The sequence below is a fragment of the Phaenicophaeus curvirostris genome, chromosome Z, assembly GCF_032191515.1.
Source record: "Phaenicophaeus curvirostris isolate KB17595 chromosome Z, BPBGC_Pcur_1.0, whole genome shotgun sequence".
In the NCBI taxonomy this organism is placed as follows: Eukaryota; Metazoa; Chordata; class Aves; order Cuculiformes; family Cuculidae; genus Phaenicophaeus; species Phaenicophaeus curvirostris.
This window is the reverse complement of record NC_091431.1, coordinates 49,200,657-49,216,805: the sequence shown is the minus strand read 5'-3', so window position 1 is coordinate 49,216,805 and position 16,149 is coordinate 49,200,657. Positions and strand designations below refer to the sequence as shown.

Here is a 16,149-nt window from a genome sequence, read left to right as displayed (position 1 = left end):
TGCAGTTAGAAGCAGATCAATGTCAGCGTAGACAGCAAGGAAGAGAGACTTTTAAGTTTACTTACAGAGGATAAGCACTCCTTACCTCCCACTTGGCCTGTTTAAGTAAGTGTGAATCAGTAACCAACTTGATTTGCTCCCTAGCATTTGTATGTCAAGCACTTAAGCTAACCTTAGGGTAGAGAGGGGGTTATAGCACCATTAGTGTGACAGTAAAGTATCTCACTTCCTCAATAAAAATGTTATTCCGTATTATTGTAAGCTACTTTTATAGTTTTACAAGGTGTTGCTTCCTTTCTAATACAGACATTTCACCCTTACTCCCTACATCAAGAATTCCTCCCACTAATACCATTCACCCAGTGGTAGCCTTCAGTGGTGAAGGTAGATCTGCCAGCCTTTTGCTTGCATTTTCTGACCTTGCCAAAAGAGATTTCGACAACACAGTAAGTAAATACTGTTGCCCTAGCTATATTATCATTCTCGGTGCTGAGTCTATGGAATGCACAGAGCACATCCACTGACTTTTAAAGGAACGATTGTCCAAGCCAAAACCAGAAGATGCTAACACAGCTGTACATCAAACTGTTTCCTAAGCATATTCTCAAAATGATAGAGAGGAATTCTTTTTTCAGTTCTCATTTCAGAGGTCAGTTACACCTACCCTTCCCAGGAAGTTCAGGTGCTGATGACAAAGACTCATGTCAGCAGCTTTCTAAGTCATGCTTTTGATGAAGACTGCTTTTTTAGAAATGAAGTGATCCACACTGGGGACTCTGCAGTAGATCAAAACACTATAACCTTGAAGAAAAACAAAAAGATCATGTTTCAGTTCCAGAGGACTGAGCTCATAGTCAATATATTCTCCTTCATTTGTCTGGTCTCTTGGATACATCTTGGCAACAACTGATTGAGCAAATTGCAGGCAGCACAAAAGATTAATACCTTTACAGTTACTGATGGGATGTGACTTTTTCTGTAAGGACAAGATGGTGACATATTTAAAGATTTATTTGTTTAGGTAATATGCTTTTCAATGTCTAGCCTTTTCAGTAAATAAGTGTTCACTTGTAACTCGAACAATAGAACAAAATCAACATGGTTCTTTGTTTGCATGGGATCTTATAAGTAAAATATCCCAGCTTCTGTATAGAAGTGTGACAGTCCAGACAAACAAGCTCCTTTGACATGTGCAAGGCTTTGTATGCATTACTCATGCAGGGCAGCAGGCACTACTGTTAAAAATCAGACTAGAAATGAAAGATTTAAAAAAAAATTTAAAAAAGATGGTAAACCATAGCTTGCATTACAGAAGACATGCAAGGAACAGCATCCTTGAAAAAATCACCAGTTAAACACGTGAGGAAGAAGCAGGTAAAAAATGCTTGTGGCTTTTATGGACTCCCTTTCTTCATCTGGACATTTCTCATGGCAGAGTCATGCCAGTTTAATCAGCTCCCACATCTTAAATCCTTCTCTGTGTTGTGTTTTCTCACTACTCTGCACAGAGAAGCCCCTCAGTTCTATCGCTGGCTAAATACACCACCCCCACTGGATCGTTTGTTTTGATGTGGCTGCACAAAGAGCTGCCCCACATGACTGAGGGAACAACACAGAGATGGAAATAAATGGCCAAGTACAGAAGTTTCTGACTATCTCTCTGAAGAACTCTGAAGAGAACTGGTAAGCTCATAGAAAGGTGAGACAAGGCAGCTACCTTTGCCTCTGCACAAGAGGGAACTTGAGTGCTTAATCCAAAGCTTAACATTGTGTCACAGTCACATTCCCTGAAATCTGGCATGACAGAAGACAAGTTGAGATGTAGTTGAGGTTCCAAGCATGCAGGTGTTGAAAGACTTAGATGAACAAGGCAGAGGGCACTCTTGCAAGATATTTTAAGATGGGCAAGTGTTTCTTGGCCTCAAATCAGGTCCATTTTTCTCAAACTGGGAGGTTACAACAGGGTCCAGAGCAAGTAAATAAGCATCAGAGGTCAGCAGCAACTCAGTTCCTGCTATCCCTATCGACCATGAGCAAATCATTCAGTTTGGGAATGAATGCAAATATTTGCAAAAGAAAACTGGAAACTGTTGTCACTCATTCAAGATGAAGGCAGGCAGCCACCTCCAACTCAGGGGCCACACAGGGACAGAGGAATTAAGAGGGCTGTATTTCTCAACAGTCTCGCAAGTGCTGTGTCAGTTAAAAACATCTGCCGTATGCATTTCCATGAAACTGCCCCTTACATTTGCTGATAAGCATGCCTGCTCCTGGAAGATATGCTTGTTGACAGGTGCTTAGTTGCACAAAATAAGCACTCCTGATATAAACCATGAATGATGATATATAACAGTCGTATAATCCCCCTGAAATCAGTCACTACAACAGTTAAACTGTTAGCCTATTAACCATCTTCAGTGTTGCCACAGTGCTGGCTAAAACTGATTTTCCTGGGGATTATAGTTACATAAGGGCCAGAGAGGGTCTAAATTAAGCTACGGCGTTTGTCACCAGGCAGATCAAAAAGTAACCATTTAAGTTCTCTATAACATACTTGGTTCCAATATTAAAGAGCCCCAGCTATTACGCACTCAGTACACATAAAGCCAGTAACTTTGCAAAGAAGTATTTTACATAAATTTGAAAAATATAAATAAAACCACTTCCTAATTATTTCTTTTTTGACGCTTCAAACAGATTTAATTAAAATAAGTAAAAAATGCTGCTCTCTACTTAGTGTCTCCATTATACAAAGTACAACTGAAGACAGAATCTGAACTGTAACAGAAGACGACAAGCATTTAAAATTCTTGCAGTGAATGGAATCCCTTCAGACTGCTAGCTCAAAAGGCCAGCATTACCTAATATCTCTTGAAACCCAAATTCATAATTTATGCTTTTTGAGGAAAAATGAGACATAGTCAACATTAATGTTTTTATTACAAAATGTAAATAAGCTGAAAAATCATAAATCTGAATGAACAATTTAATTTAAAAATGACGTCTAAGTGATAGTCCTCTATGAGCTGGTGTCAGATGTGGCTAAGGAAATTGATGAAGAAGACAAATAAGAGGATGGAGAATATTCATTGTTTGTTATTGAGGCTTTTTCTTCATATTTTGGAGGTGATTCAGAGACGTATAGCATCGGTGAAATATCTGAAGGTGAGCTGCTTCCAGAAATTGTATATATGGTTTCATAGCCTCTAACAGTAACTGTTTCTTCATCATCTGCAAGCTGCGCTCTATGAAACACAAAACATTAACATCATAAATTTCTCTACAGTGAGAGAAATTCCATTTGAATTATATAAACATACATGTATGCACACAATCCCGAAAAGCAAAGGACTTGCATATGCACTACAATTTCACATTACTGGCTACCTTATGATTCATGTAAAAATTCTATTACTTCAGAGGGGAAGGGCAAACAAGCTCCCATCTAACATTTAAGATCACCAGTCACAGCCTGGCTTATGGCATTAGCTGCTTCTTGCAGGCCTATCACAATCTATTAATCTTCTGATCCTTAGTTCCTAATGTATCTTCCCTTTAGTAGCCTATGACATCCACATTGTCCCCTTCTTTTATGAAAGACAGTTACTAGACTTAGAATTGCATCACAAAAATCACGATCTTTAGCCATTTGAGACCTTACATGAAAGGCAACCTGAAACTTTTATTAAGCTTTTTAGCAACTCAGGACTGATTAAGGAGTAGTAGTCACGCTTAAAAGTGGAGAAACAGAAGTAACCAGACACGACTAGACAGCTGAGTTTCCAGTGACAGTCAAGGACAGCAGTCAAGGAGAGCAGTCAAACTTATTTCCCAACTCTGACCATCACAACTAGATCTCAACCGGTTGTGTCTGCAAGGATCTGGAACCCTACTCCTCTTGCCCTGGAACCCTCTGCATATTGCCTCAACTACTTCCTAAGGAAGAACTACTCATTCTTCATGACTTGCTCCCACAGCTGACTCTTGCCTTTGTGTATATATTTGCACCCCCACCAATACTGCATGAGAATACAGAGCAGAGTCACCTCATCTTTAGTGCTGTTACTGGTGTGTGAGGATGCGTTATTAAAAGAGAGAAAACATACTACCACACAAATGCTGTAGTGCTGTATAACAGATTGTCAGGAAAAAAAACTACTACTTCTGGGATCAGACCATGACTCAGCTTACTACAAGCTCTCTCATCCAGCACAGCCTTAACCACAGCACTTGCTGACAGCACATGGAGCAATGGACTTGAGAGGCAAATCACATTTGTGTGTTCCCTTCCAGATCTGGGATCTTCAACCACAGCACTATGTTAGGAGAAACAAGGCCACTACTCTGCCTCCACAAAATGGTTTGGGGACCAGTCTACACTAGTCAAGATGCTGAGACTGCTACCTGGTGCTGGGCCATGGGAACACACGATCAACTGAAATATCCAGTGGTGGTATTAACTCATGGTATCTTTGAGGACCCTGGAGAGCATGAAAGGGTAACAGCTAGGGCACCTCCAGCCACAGAACACCAAAGCAGGAGGTCCAGGGTTTCTGCACCCAAGGCTGAGGTTCTTTGCCCACTCCACTGGCAACAGCCCCAGCAAGCTGGGCTACAAACTTCCTCTTTGGGTATGTCTGTTCACAGGACAGAAAATGATGATTGAGTTGATGGGATCACACACAAAGTTCAGAGCACCAGAACTGGACATCCGTGGGCCAGGGAAGTTGATACAGCTGCAGGAGATTTTGTAGGATAATGGGTGAAGAAGGGTCACCTGGTACATGCACCAGCAGGGAAAGCTCACAAGAAGTCTGAGAAGCTAGCTTTTCTGCCATTCTCCCACTGCCCTTTGGTTTTCCCTTTTCAGTGCAGGATGTGCCACTTACACCCTTTCACAGCCTTTGACAATCCACACATTTTACCAAGCACACCAGCAGGCATCCCACAACCCAGGGCCTGAAACTACAGTGTAGAGAGGACCCAAGGCCCTCAGTTTTTACATTTTAGCAGACAGGTAGTAAGTACAAGAGTAACTATCTCTTAGCTGCTTGTAAGGCTACAGTAGAACACAGCCTTTGTGTATGATCCAATATTTCTCCTACTTATCCACTCCAGCCTGATCTTCTCAATGTATTTAAACCAAAACAGTTTTTGAGGGTTCCCTTGGGCCATGTCTGAATTTGTTATCTCAGGGCTACCAGAGGTCCAGATTCACATCTGGGCAAGTCATTCTTCCACATACATCCATTTTCTTTTCTTTGTACCTATACCTGGATGTAGACACCAGAGGGGAGCACAGTGCGTGCCAGAGCTGTTAACTCAGCCTGGTGAAACCAACTGCTGGACCAGCAACAACTGGCATGAAACACCTTCCAGCTGTCACTGCCTTCACCAACCCACAAAAACACAAAGGTTTCATGTAAATTCCTTCTTTCAGAGAGAGAAGTTTATTTCTTTTCCTGCCTGCTTTGGGTGTCCTTTGACTGCAGTACTATAGGCTCTGAGAACTGATATATCACTCTCACAAGTTGAGAACAGGCTAAGACTTTTATACTTAACAAAAGAAAATGTTTCTTCACAGAGCAATTTGTGCCTTGTCATGAGAACCATCACTCTTTGGAAAGCACCTTGGCTTGATCAATCCCAACACCCTCTCATCTTCACATCTACCCTTGTCATCCTGAATTGGCAGGTGTTTAAGGCACTGAATAATCAACAGGTCCTCATCAGCTTTGTACAAAATGTACTGTCTGAAACAATTTAAAAGGAAAACCATCAAACTGAATGAAACGTGCGTAGTTCAGGTTTATTAGGCATTGCATCTCAGCACAAGTCATCAGCTCCAAGCTGGATCTTAAGTCAGAGGAAAGTGAACACTGAGCATCTCCCTTCCCCAAGTGGATAGACATAATTTTTTTTGTCTGGGGGACAGTTCCACTGTACAGCATGTAACAACATACTAGGAGAGGTCTGCACTAGTAGCAAGGACAAATGAGTAGGTTTTTTTGACAAAGAGGTGTTTATTCTATGTTAAAAAGATGATTTTGAGAAAAGACAGAATGACCGTCTGGCTTGTGGTAGCAGCAACAAAAGGAAGCATCTGCTGTCTCTACCATAAAGATGAGAAGAAAATGTTTGGAGGAAGGCACTAGGAAACATAAGTCAGTACAAAGAGTTGTTGACAGTCACTGACTAGACAGAGTGTCTTGCACAGCACAGCTGAGCCTCAAGAATCCACCAAGCATACTTCAAAGGATCACTAAAAAATCTCAGGTGTGGCTGCACACACCATGATAACAGGAGAAAGCACCACTGCTAACACAAGGATCCTCCTCCTGTGGCAGGCTTAGGCTTGCTTGCTTCAAAGGAAAGGTTAGCAGTAGAGTTTTAAAGAAATACTGGCACATAGCTGGTAAAGCTGGTCATGGAATACACTGCCTCATGTCAGTGGAATAGTCTGGAGTAGAGTGGAAGGCCATTAAAGCAACAGCCCCACAACTAGTACTACTGGACACAGCCAAGCAGGCTAGGGCTTTTGCTGCAGTGATGGTGCTTAGGATGCTGCAGGTACAGTCCTGTCAACTAAAGTAATCCAATAAAAATGTCCCAGACCACCTACTGACCCACAGACCAAAACCAAGATGACACAGAACTTCCCAAAATGAAATGCCAAGTCAATTTTGGATTGTTAAGGACCTGAAAATAAGCTGGGAGCTCTAGGCATGTGGCACCTAGCTCTCCTGGTCAGATCTAGTCCTGGCTCCTAGTATGTGGCCCTTGCAGTGACCTCTTTCACTGTTGAATTAACAGCCCACTGGTGGTAGCCAACAGGGGATGAATAACCCTGCAAATTCCTGTGGCGCAGAGAACTCTTTAGTCAGGCACCACCCTGAACTTGTTGTTGGCTGCATCCAGAAAAGCAGTCGTACTAAATGTATTCAACAATGGCTGCATGGATATGGTACAACATCTGGAGAAGTAGTTCACATTGCAACCTCCTTTTCAAGATCCATGGAAACTCCTGCTCTTCTCACATTGTATCAAGGTATCCTTTTATCTCAATACACTGCCAGAGCAGGAACAAGGCAAACCAGCATGGCAGGTCTCATTTCCTCAAGGCAGTAAGACAAGGGTCAGAAGGAGAACAGGACACACTAAAGTGGTGCTCCCAGATTCACAGGGTCTGTGGATAGGGGTAACGAAGGTCTTGCTGAAAGGCTACAGAGGCTTCCTAAAATCTTGCAGTGTTGGTATCATGCCACTGGGGCACTGCTATTAGCAACACCTACTCTTGGACAATCTGGAAGAAATCTAATCTAAGTATATTTAAATAAAGGCACTGATTTAGGTTGTTTTTTCACTTCAGTTCTTTTTAGTCATAATAAATTGGTAAGAATTTAACCCTCATCTGCAGTTTGTGATTCCCCCTTTACACTAGGATATTTTACTGCCATTTCAAGTAAGGTATCTGAGTGATGCACTAGAAAACTTTGTAATGTCTAGTAGAGAGTTCATTCACAGTGATTATTTAAGAACATGGTCTTGGATACTTTGAGACACATCTCAGATTTCCACAGACAGACAAGAAAACAGTCTCACCCATTGCTGAAGATAGAGTGGTATGGTGGAGGATTTTCACCTGTAGGCAAACCACTTGACATTAGACATCGTGTCATGGTTGGTGAGAGAGGATCAGCAAAATAAGGAGGTGGTGGAGGTGGGAATACCATTACAGCATCACCTAGGGGAAGAAAAACCACTAGTTACTACCTCTAAAAAACTGAGCAGCACTGTGTATTCTAACTGTATCCTAGAATATTTCCTGTCTTTGGAATTACAGGATTTGTACCTGTCATCCTTTTAAGATAAAACACAATGATCCCCCATACATAATTATTATATTCTGGGCTGTCAAAGTACACTGAAGGTATGCTCAAAACCAAGATTACTGAAAAATAGATGCAGCATATTCATAAAATGAAAGACTTAATCTAGAAATACAGCTGGGGGAAGAGGAATGTTTAATTTGTCTAAAAGACACAAACGTCTTCATTGTTGGCTGTCTTCAGAAACTAGAAGTGCAAAGCACACAGTTACTCTTGGCTCACTTCAAGGGCAGGCAAGTGTTAAGTCTTCCTCACATATGTAAAATATGGAGATATAAACTTCAGCATAGCTACTGCAGTGTTATAACAAAAGTATTCAAATTATTAATGGTTCTGATGGCTGATATTCCGTGTCTTCACAGTTTTGCTAATAAATTACTTGTAGCTGAAGGCACACTACTACCATTATTACCATGATGTTATTAATACATAATCCACTGTACAGCATAACTGCCAATTTCAGTGCTGTAAATCAGGAGTTTAAAATTAATATTTTCTTTTAAATACAAAACCTGTATGAATTACTGAGCCTGCATGATTTATATAAACATTCACAGCTGCCTGGTACCTTTTTTTTCATTTGTAATTTGTGTGCACTGACAGGTCACCAGAGCATCAATGATGCTGAGGCTGGGGGAGTTTTCTAGTTGAGTCACAACCATTCCAGGACATCACTATGACAACCAGGCCTCAGCCTTCAGCCTTTCATTTTTACTTTTCCAAATGGAAGTATAAAAGGAATCCACAAATTTTGCTTTTTCGCTTTAAAGACCATCTGAATGACTTTCTCCTGCCCCATGATTTATGCACATGGCTGGATAGCTGACATTAAACCCCCATCCTTTTCTCAGGATCACTAGGTTAGAGGTGTGTACATCAATTTCACAGGCAGAAGGAAATAAAGTTTTGCATAACAAATCTCAAGTCCAGTCAGTCAGATGACAGTCAAGCAGTACTATGATTGACTCATTAATCCTTTGAGAGCTAGAAAGTTATCAGGATAATCTATGCATAGAACGTATTCATGGGGAAGCAGGACAGGGAGTATTCCCTGCTAATATACCACATTTACTCAAACACCATGCATTCAACAGAAGCATCTTGCAGCTACATCTGACTGCTGGACAATGTGGCCATGATTAAAAAAAATTACAATGCACTACTTCTGAATCAGATTCTCCTGTTTAGGCAGCCAGAGCTCAAAACTAAAATAAATCTTAAATTTGGTCAAAGTCATTAGGCCTGTGATTTGCAGTGTCAGTTACACCCTTTGGGAAAGGTAGTGGGATAGGACTGATTTGTGCCAAATTACATGGTTTCTTTTGCACAGAGAGTCAGACCCTTCTTTTTATACCAAAGGAGAGATTTTCTCCTTGAGAAAAAGCTAACTGAACTGGCCATACAGAAAACATACTAGACAAAGCAACATTTTTATACTTTGGCTGGTTTGACATGCCAGAATTGACATGCTTAAAGCTCAAATGAGTCACACTGCGGTAAATCATTAAGTGGAAAAAAACACTTCACTAACTCTCAAATGTAAAGTTCACATATTATTTACCCACCTACTGTAACCTGAAAAGATTCAGGGCTCTGAGGATGTTCTTCACTTTCACAAGATTCTTGGTTGAGATTTAAGTTTTGTTTCTTTTTAACATGAGCTATCACGAAGAAACACAACCCAGTGAGCACAATCAAAGGTCCCATGATTTGAAGTGACAGGAATCCACAGCCCTGGAGGTCCACATCAGGACTGCTGGTGTGGTTGAGCTGTATGCTGTGCCAGCTGGGGCTGCAGCCGGGAACCCAAATGCCCAGGATGCTAATTAGCATTCCACTAGTTAAAAACAGGAATCCAAATATGAGAAACTGGGCAAACTGACAGCTCCCACGACAAAAAACAAGGCTGTACACCTGTTCATTTTGCAACTGTCTTTGTCTTATATACAGCCTGGCCCTTGATCGTGCCAGTAAAACAAAAACCAGTCCAGTCACAGCCAGCACAGGCCCAGCAGCCTTAAGGACCCCATTACAGTCACTGAAGGTTCCAGATGGGCATGACTGGAGAATGAAGACTGAAAGCAGGAATCCAGCACAGAGGAGTACAGCTCCAAAAACAAAAAGGAAAAAAATAAGTCTTCCATGTTGTCCATTATTTCCTTCACCTCCTGGAGCACGAACAGCCACTGGATACATTATAACAAAATCTCCTCAAGCAGATGAGTTTGGTGGTTTGGGTTTTTTTCCTGTTAGCATTAAGCGGCAGAAAACTATACTTGATCTGTGAACATGAAAATACATGAATCAAAATAAGAAAAAAAAACCAAAACAGTGAGACTAGCTACATTATAGTATTAATTCCTGCATTTGCTAGTCAGCCTAACAGAACTGTATACCCTTCATGTATTTTCTGTTTTGTAGTACCTCCATTGCAGATTAAAGGAGCTAATCAAGTTTGTTTCCATTAAATGACAATGAAATGACAACACTGGCTTTACAGTTAGACTGAAAGCAACAGTAACTGCTGTTGCACAGCTAAATATATTGTTACTTTAGATATACAGTCTTATGATTAAAGGGACATTTTCAAAGCCTGAATCTTGGGAACAAGAACAGGCTAGCTTTCTCCTTGAAAACAGAAAGGGGAAATTTCTGTAGTGAATGGCAGGAAGTGACGCCTCTTGAGAGAAAGAATCTCAACACAAATATTGATGACTACTGGACTTTTTACCAAGTAAATCTTCTAATACATACCTTTTCAAAGATTTTGACTCTCCTTCCTCAGGCAATAAAGACTTTTATGTTTCTCTCCTTAAGACAGCTCCCTGTCCTATACAGCTGTGAGAGCAAGTACACAAATTTTCAATTCTGTTCTGAAAAGACAAAAAAAAAGAAAGAAAAAACCACACTGAAGACTGTGTACCTCAAATTTCACTGACTTCATAGTCAGAGTTAAATAACCACACAGATTCCTCGATCCCTTTCAGCTCCCCCTATTCCTGCATCCTTTGCCCCAAGAAAGCTTAAAGAGTGGCTACCAACCATCAAATGCCAACCTGAAACCCAGAGAAATTTCAAACTATGGAAAAAACCAAGCCCAGACAGACCATGAGAAAGCTGTCCCCTAACAAGTGCAGGAACTACTTAAGTGTGCCCATGTTGCTGCATTTTAACACTGTCCTCTTCCCCTCACCAGCAGTATCCCATGACGGACAACTTCATGTACCACTTGGATGCACCAGGAAGGATACAAAGGGACTACCAGAGCTTGTCACAGATGAAGGCAGTGAATTGGCTTAGTTATTACTGATTATTAGTTAACCTTCAGCCCTTCCTTTACCAGCTTCCACTGCCCTGCTACTAATTCCGATGACTGGAAGCTAAAAGTCAAGTTAGTTTGACTCCTCCCTATGTATGCCTCAACAACAGTGATTCCACAAGAAAAACAAAGTATTTTGTGATTTCTGGAAGCAAACTGTTGAAGCTTGTTGTGGCTGACACATGTTCGTGTCACTCCCCAGTAACTGCAGTGCCCCACTGTGATGAAAACAAAACACAACCATAAAACCCATTAGTCATTCAAATACATAATTATCCGTCTGCACTGCAAGGCAATCTATCCAGTCACTTTTCTTAGCCACTTTTAAGAGTAGGACCCAATTAATGAATTGGCTGAGCAGATACATGAAGTTATGAGATGCTTTACTGCTCGACATCAAACAGACCCCCAGTGCTAGGGGAGAAGGCAGAGAGCAGCATGCAGGTAAAAAGGCACAGTAAGCGCATGACTCAACAGGCAAGGCTGCACCACACTCCAAGAGGCCGCTGCAGGAATCAACAAGCCTCACTGCTGGCAATGTCAAATAGCAAAAGTGAGAGACCTGCCTGAATGTGTGCCATTACAGTGGTCAGTTAATTTGTAAGCTGTCTTGTCTGCCAAATGTTTCTTCAGTGCTCTGAATGCAGACCAGACTACCCCCTCTATTGCTTTGAAAAACAGTGAACTGGCTCCCTTAGTAGAATACTCACAGCTTCACTCAGGAAAACACAGTGATTATAAATAGCACTAAAGATTGGTCAGTACCTCACATAATAGAAGTTCAGTTTGAAATCTGTCAGAATTTTCTTAAAGACCTTTAGCCAAGCACATCTTCAATACTGCATCCATTTGGGTCAGTGTAAAGTCTGCATTTCTAAGCTGAGAAAATGCATTAGGTTGATCACTCCTCCTTCCTCGATTTCATTGGCCTTTCCCAAGTTAATAAAATTGTTTCTCATGACTGTGTATGCTCCTTCACATCTAGAAATATTCTCCATTTCCATAATCAGTCTGAGGAGGCTCAGATTTACTGACCTACCAACAAAACTGATCTAACTTAGCACAAAACTGAAAAGGCCTCTAAAGTAAAATAAAAAACATGCAAACCTGCAAAACCCCGTTTCAGACCCAACTGTCTCAAGATATTTTTTGGCTGAGGCATGTTAACCATTATAACAGCAATATAGTGTAATTAGAGAGAACTCCGAATCCTTTTTTTGGAGTTCCCTCAAGGGAAGACAACATGGAAATAAGTACAAGTAAATTAGGACAAAAAGGAAACAATGTGAAGGGAAAAAAAATTCAAACATTTTGCCTATAAAAAGATAAATCCAGAGATTTGTTCTCAGTGCTCACTGCTCCAACAGAGCGCCTGCTTCTTTTCCACCAATCTTGTCTTTACAAGATTAAGTTAAAACACACATTAGAAATGAAGCATGTACATATTTTCTTAATTCTTTCAGGCCACAGAAAAAAGGAACATTCAGAATAGTCTGTTGTGGCTTTGAAGATGAAAGCCACAGATTTTATTCTGCAAAATCCAAGAGAGGATTAATTTTCATTCATGCTACCACCAAATTTTAATTGAAAACTCAATGCAAGATGCAACTATTTTGTGTGTTTCAAGAAGAAGTATCTTAAGAAAGAAGCAAACCTCGTACTGACTATGTGCTTGAAATACTTCCATCAGATCGGGTATCTCCAGGGGCATATTGACAAAAGGGAATTTTCCCTTTGTATTAACCCCAAGTCTGAGAGCAGACATGGAAATACCAGGTCAGAAACTGTTAGAACAAAATCCCATAATGTGGAGGCAGTTAAGTACGAGGGAAGAGGGAATTGGAAACATAGTTTTTAAAGGAAGTCTGGTTATAAGCTTAACTTAAATGATAGAGTGCTTTTACCCTTTTTTTAAGTCTGATCCATACCAGGTATGTAGAACAGGAAATAACACCACAATTTCTCAACCTTTTTCTGTGTAACACTTCTATTACAACTTTAACATTACAGACAGCCACAAGTTTTTTAAAACACAAGTTTTTATGATGAAATTGGGACTTTCTGCTTTATGTTTGAACCTCCAGAGTTCTTATTTTCCAAGACTTCCACTGCCAACACCAGGGCCATAAATTTACTCCCCCTTACTCACATGAAATTTTATATCCTCATGCAGTCACACGAATTCAGGAACTGAGGATTAAAAGAAAAAAGCATTGGAAGAATTAAAAGCCTGCTGTCCCTCTGGTTTATGTTTCCCTGAGTAGGCCCCATTTCTGCTTTACTTGCAAAAGCACTGAAATAACTTCATGCAGAAGGATCAGGTCTAGTCTGTGCAGTTATTTCAAGAACTACAAAACCTTGTATGTTGTAGTCCACAACGGAAACACCACTGGAAGTCACAAGACACCCTTCACAAGGGCATTCCATGTAAACATTTTCACCCATACTTCCAGTGTTTGAACTGCTACTGGGAAGTCGCTACTGCCATTCCGTGTTTTTTTTTTTTCAAATTAAACCACAGCTCAAGATAGGACAAGCTACCTGGAAGGAAAAGTCCACTCAACTTCATTCAGTTTAACTTCTATGTTGAAACACGAACAGCTCTCTGCTTCCTCTCAGTCCCTAAGTCCAATTTCCTTCTCCATTCACATCTGCCTCTGTACCCAGGCCACCTTCTGTTTTCTCATATCACAGTTCCCCCTCTGGACTGCACTCCTGAAATTCAGCAGAAGCATCCATCCATGAGGTCAGCTGGTAAAACTAAAGTAAACTGGAGTTTGCCACCTTCATCTCCATGCTCTTCCACCCCTCCCCACAGCATTTTTAATCACTTTTGTGAAAAGCTAGGGGGAAATGCCCAATAGCATGTACATTCAGTTTACTGCTTTCAAGCAACTTTAAGACTACAAGCAGTAACAAGCTTTGAGATGCCAAATACATCCAATTTGCCCTCTTGTGAATGCAGTCTCCAGCTAGTGCCTGTCAGTGCTCTCACCTCACAGAGAATATTACTCTGATAGCCCAGGCAGATGACTTCCAAGATTTAGATGTTGTGCAAAAAGATCCCTAAGCAAGGAGTGGATGCCACAGAAAGAAACTCTGTCCATATGGGTTGACAAAACAATTGTGTCAGCTCACTGTATAAGAACAGTAATGCTATGCTGTTATAAACAACCACTGCAGGTGGGGCAGAAGTCAATGTCTGGAGAAGGGAGAAGTGTTGGAAAGCAGCTGCAGTGGGAATTTCCAGAAAATGCGATGAATCCTGCCAGACACCAGACACATGTGGACCCATGGATCCTTCTCACCACAAACTAACAGTCAGGGATTCTGACCTGCACCAGCCACAACTGCACACTATGAAGAAGCTGCCAAATACTATCCCATTGGGCTATAAGAGGGAGCACAGCTAGAGTAAAAGCTGGTTGACAAATGTTCCTGACTCACTTGGGCAGGGAAGAGTCCTGATGCCACAGCCGGATGCAAGGATCCCAAAAGAGTGTCTGAGCACAGATGAGCTTCCAAAGCAGAGTTTGGTAACCCATTGCTTGGGTGCCGCACAGACAATTAGGATAGCACCCAGGCTGGGTCTCATGTGTGCCACTAGTGTCTCACATAAAACATGCCCAACCCACAAGAGCTGGGACAACCAAGCTCCAATCTTCTGGAGTACCTGCAGGGAGACAGAGAAAGTAGATGGGCACAGCTGATGGCAGGCATTTTTTTTAAACAGATAATACAAAACAGAGCAGTTTCTGGCAAGTTCTGTCCCACGAGGGACACTGATGTATCTCAAAGTGGCAAAAGGCACATGCAAAGAGACTTACAGATCTTTGAGAGGATAGGATTTTGACGATCAGGAAGACTTCCAAAAGCTGCCCAAAGCCTTCTTCCCAGGTTTCAAATTAAACCACAGCTCAAGATAGGACAAGCTACCTGGAAGGAAAAGTCCACTCAACTTCATTCAGTTTAACTTCTATGTTGAAACACGAACAGCTCTCTGCTTCCTCTCAGTCCCTAAGTCCAATTTCCTTCTCCATTCACATCTGCCTCTGTACCCAGGCCACCTTCTGTTTTCTCATATCACAGTTCCCCCTCTGGACTGCACTCCTGAAATTCAGCAGAAGCATCCATCCATGAGGTCAGCTGGTAAAACTAAAGTAAACTGGAGTTTGCCACCTTCATCTCCATGCTCTTCCACCCCTCCCCACAGCATTTTTAATCACGTTTATGAAATTTCCTTCTCCATTCGCATCTGCCTCTGTACCCAGTCTCTTGGGGCTGGCCTGGTGCATTAAAGCACAGACGGCTCATGGACAAGCAATGACGTTCTAGTCCACTCGAGGAAAGCAGCACCCCCCGGCACGTCACCCCCCCCTCCCCGGGCACGCTCCCTTCCAGGTCCTGCACCCTCCAAGTCGCACCCGGGTCCTCAGCGGGCGGGACCGTGCCCTGAAAAAGCGCAGCTCCTGCGCTGGAGGAGGGCAGCGCGGCCTCCGCGCCTCCCCCGCCAGGGACCCAGGCGAAAAACGCCACCCGATTAAACTCTCCAGGGCTCGTTTACAGACGCTTGAGAAAGCCAGCAAGCGCCCGTTATAACCAGGGCCGGGCCACGCGAAGGAGTGACCCCCACCGACCGGCGGCCCCTTACCTGCCCGCGGCACCCGGGCCGCCGCCCCGCGCGCGCCGCCCTTTAAGCACCTGCGGCGGAGGCGGGGCCCGCGCTGAGCCGCCCCGCGCGGGCACGAGCCGCGGCCCCGCCCCTCCGGCCCCGCCCCCTGCGTGTCGCGCGCCTGAGGCGGTGGCGGGTCCCGGGCGGGGCGGGCGGGGAGGGGAATGGAGGAGATTTAAAGGCGGGCCCAGGGGAGATGGGGTGGGTTATGTGGGTATAAACTGGAAAGGGGCAGATTTAGACTAGACATAAGGAGGAATTTCTTCACC

The 16,149-nt window shown here is 42.5% G+C and overlaps 1 protein-coding gene across 1 annotated transcript; it reads right to left on the bottom strand.

Moving 5' to 3' along the window:
- Window positions 1–2,972: 2,972 nt before the first annotated feature.
- TMEM171 (transmembrane protein 171) lies at window positions 2,973–10,768 on the bottom strand. The gene is made up of 4 exons (XM_069881147.1): window positions 10,644–10,768; window positions 9,455–10,170; window positions 7,603–7,744; window positions 2,973–3,245 (listed from the first exon to the last, which is right to left on the bottom strand). The coding sequence occupies exons 2-4, from the start codon at window positions 10,083–10,085 to the stop codon at window positions 3,020–3,022; spliced, it is 999 nt and encodes a 332-aa protein (XP_069737248.1). The 5' UTR covers window positions 10,086–10,170; window positions 10,644–10,768; the 3' UTR covers window positions 2,973–3,019.
- Between the last annotated feature and the right edge of the window lie 5,381 nt (window positions 10,769–16,149).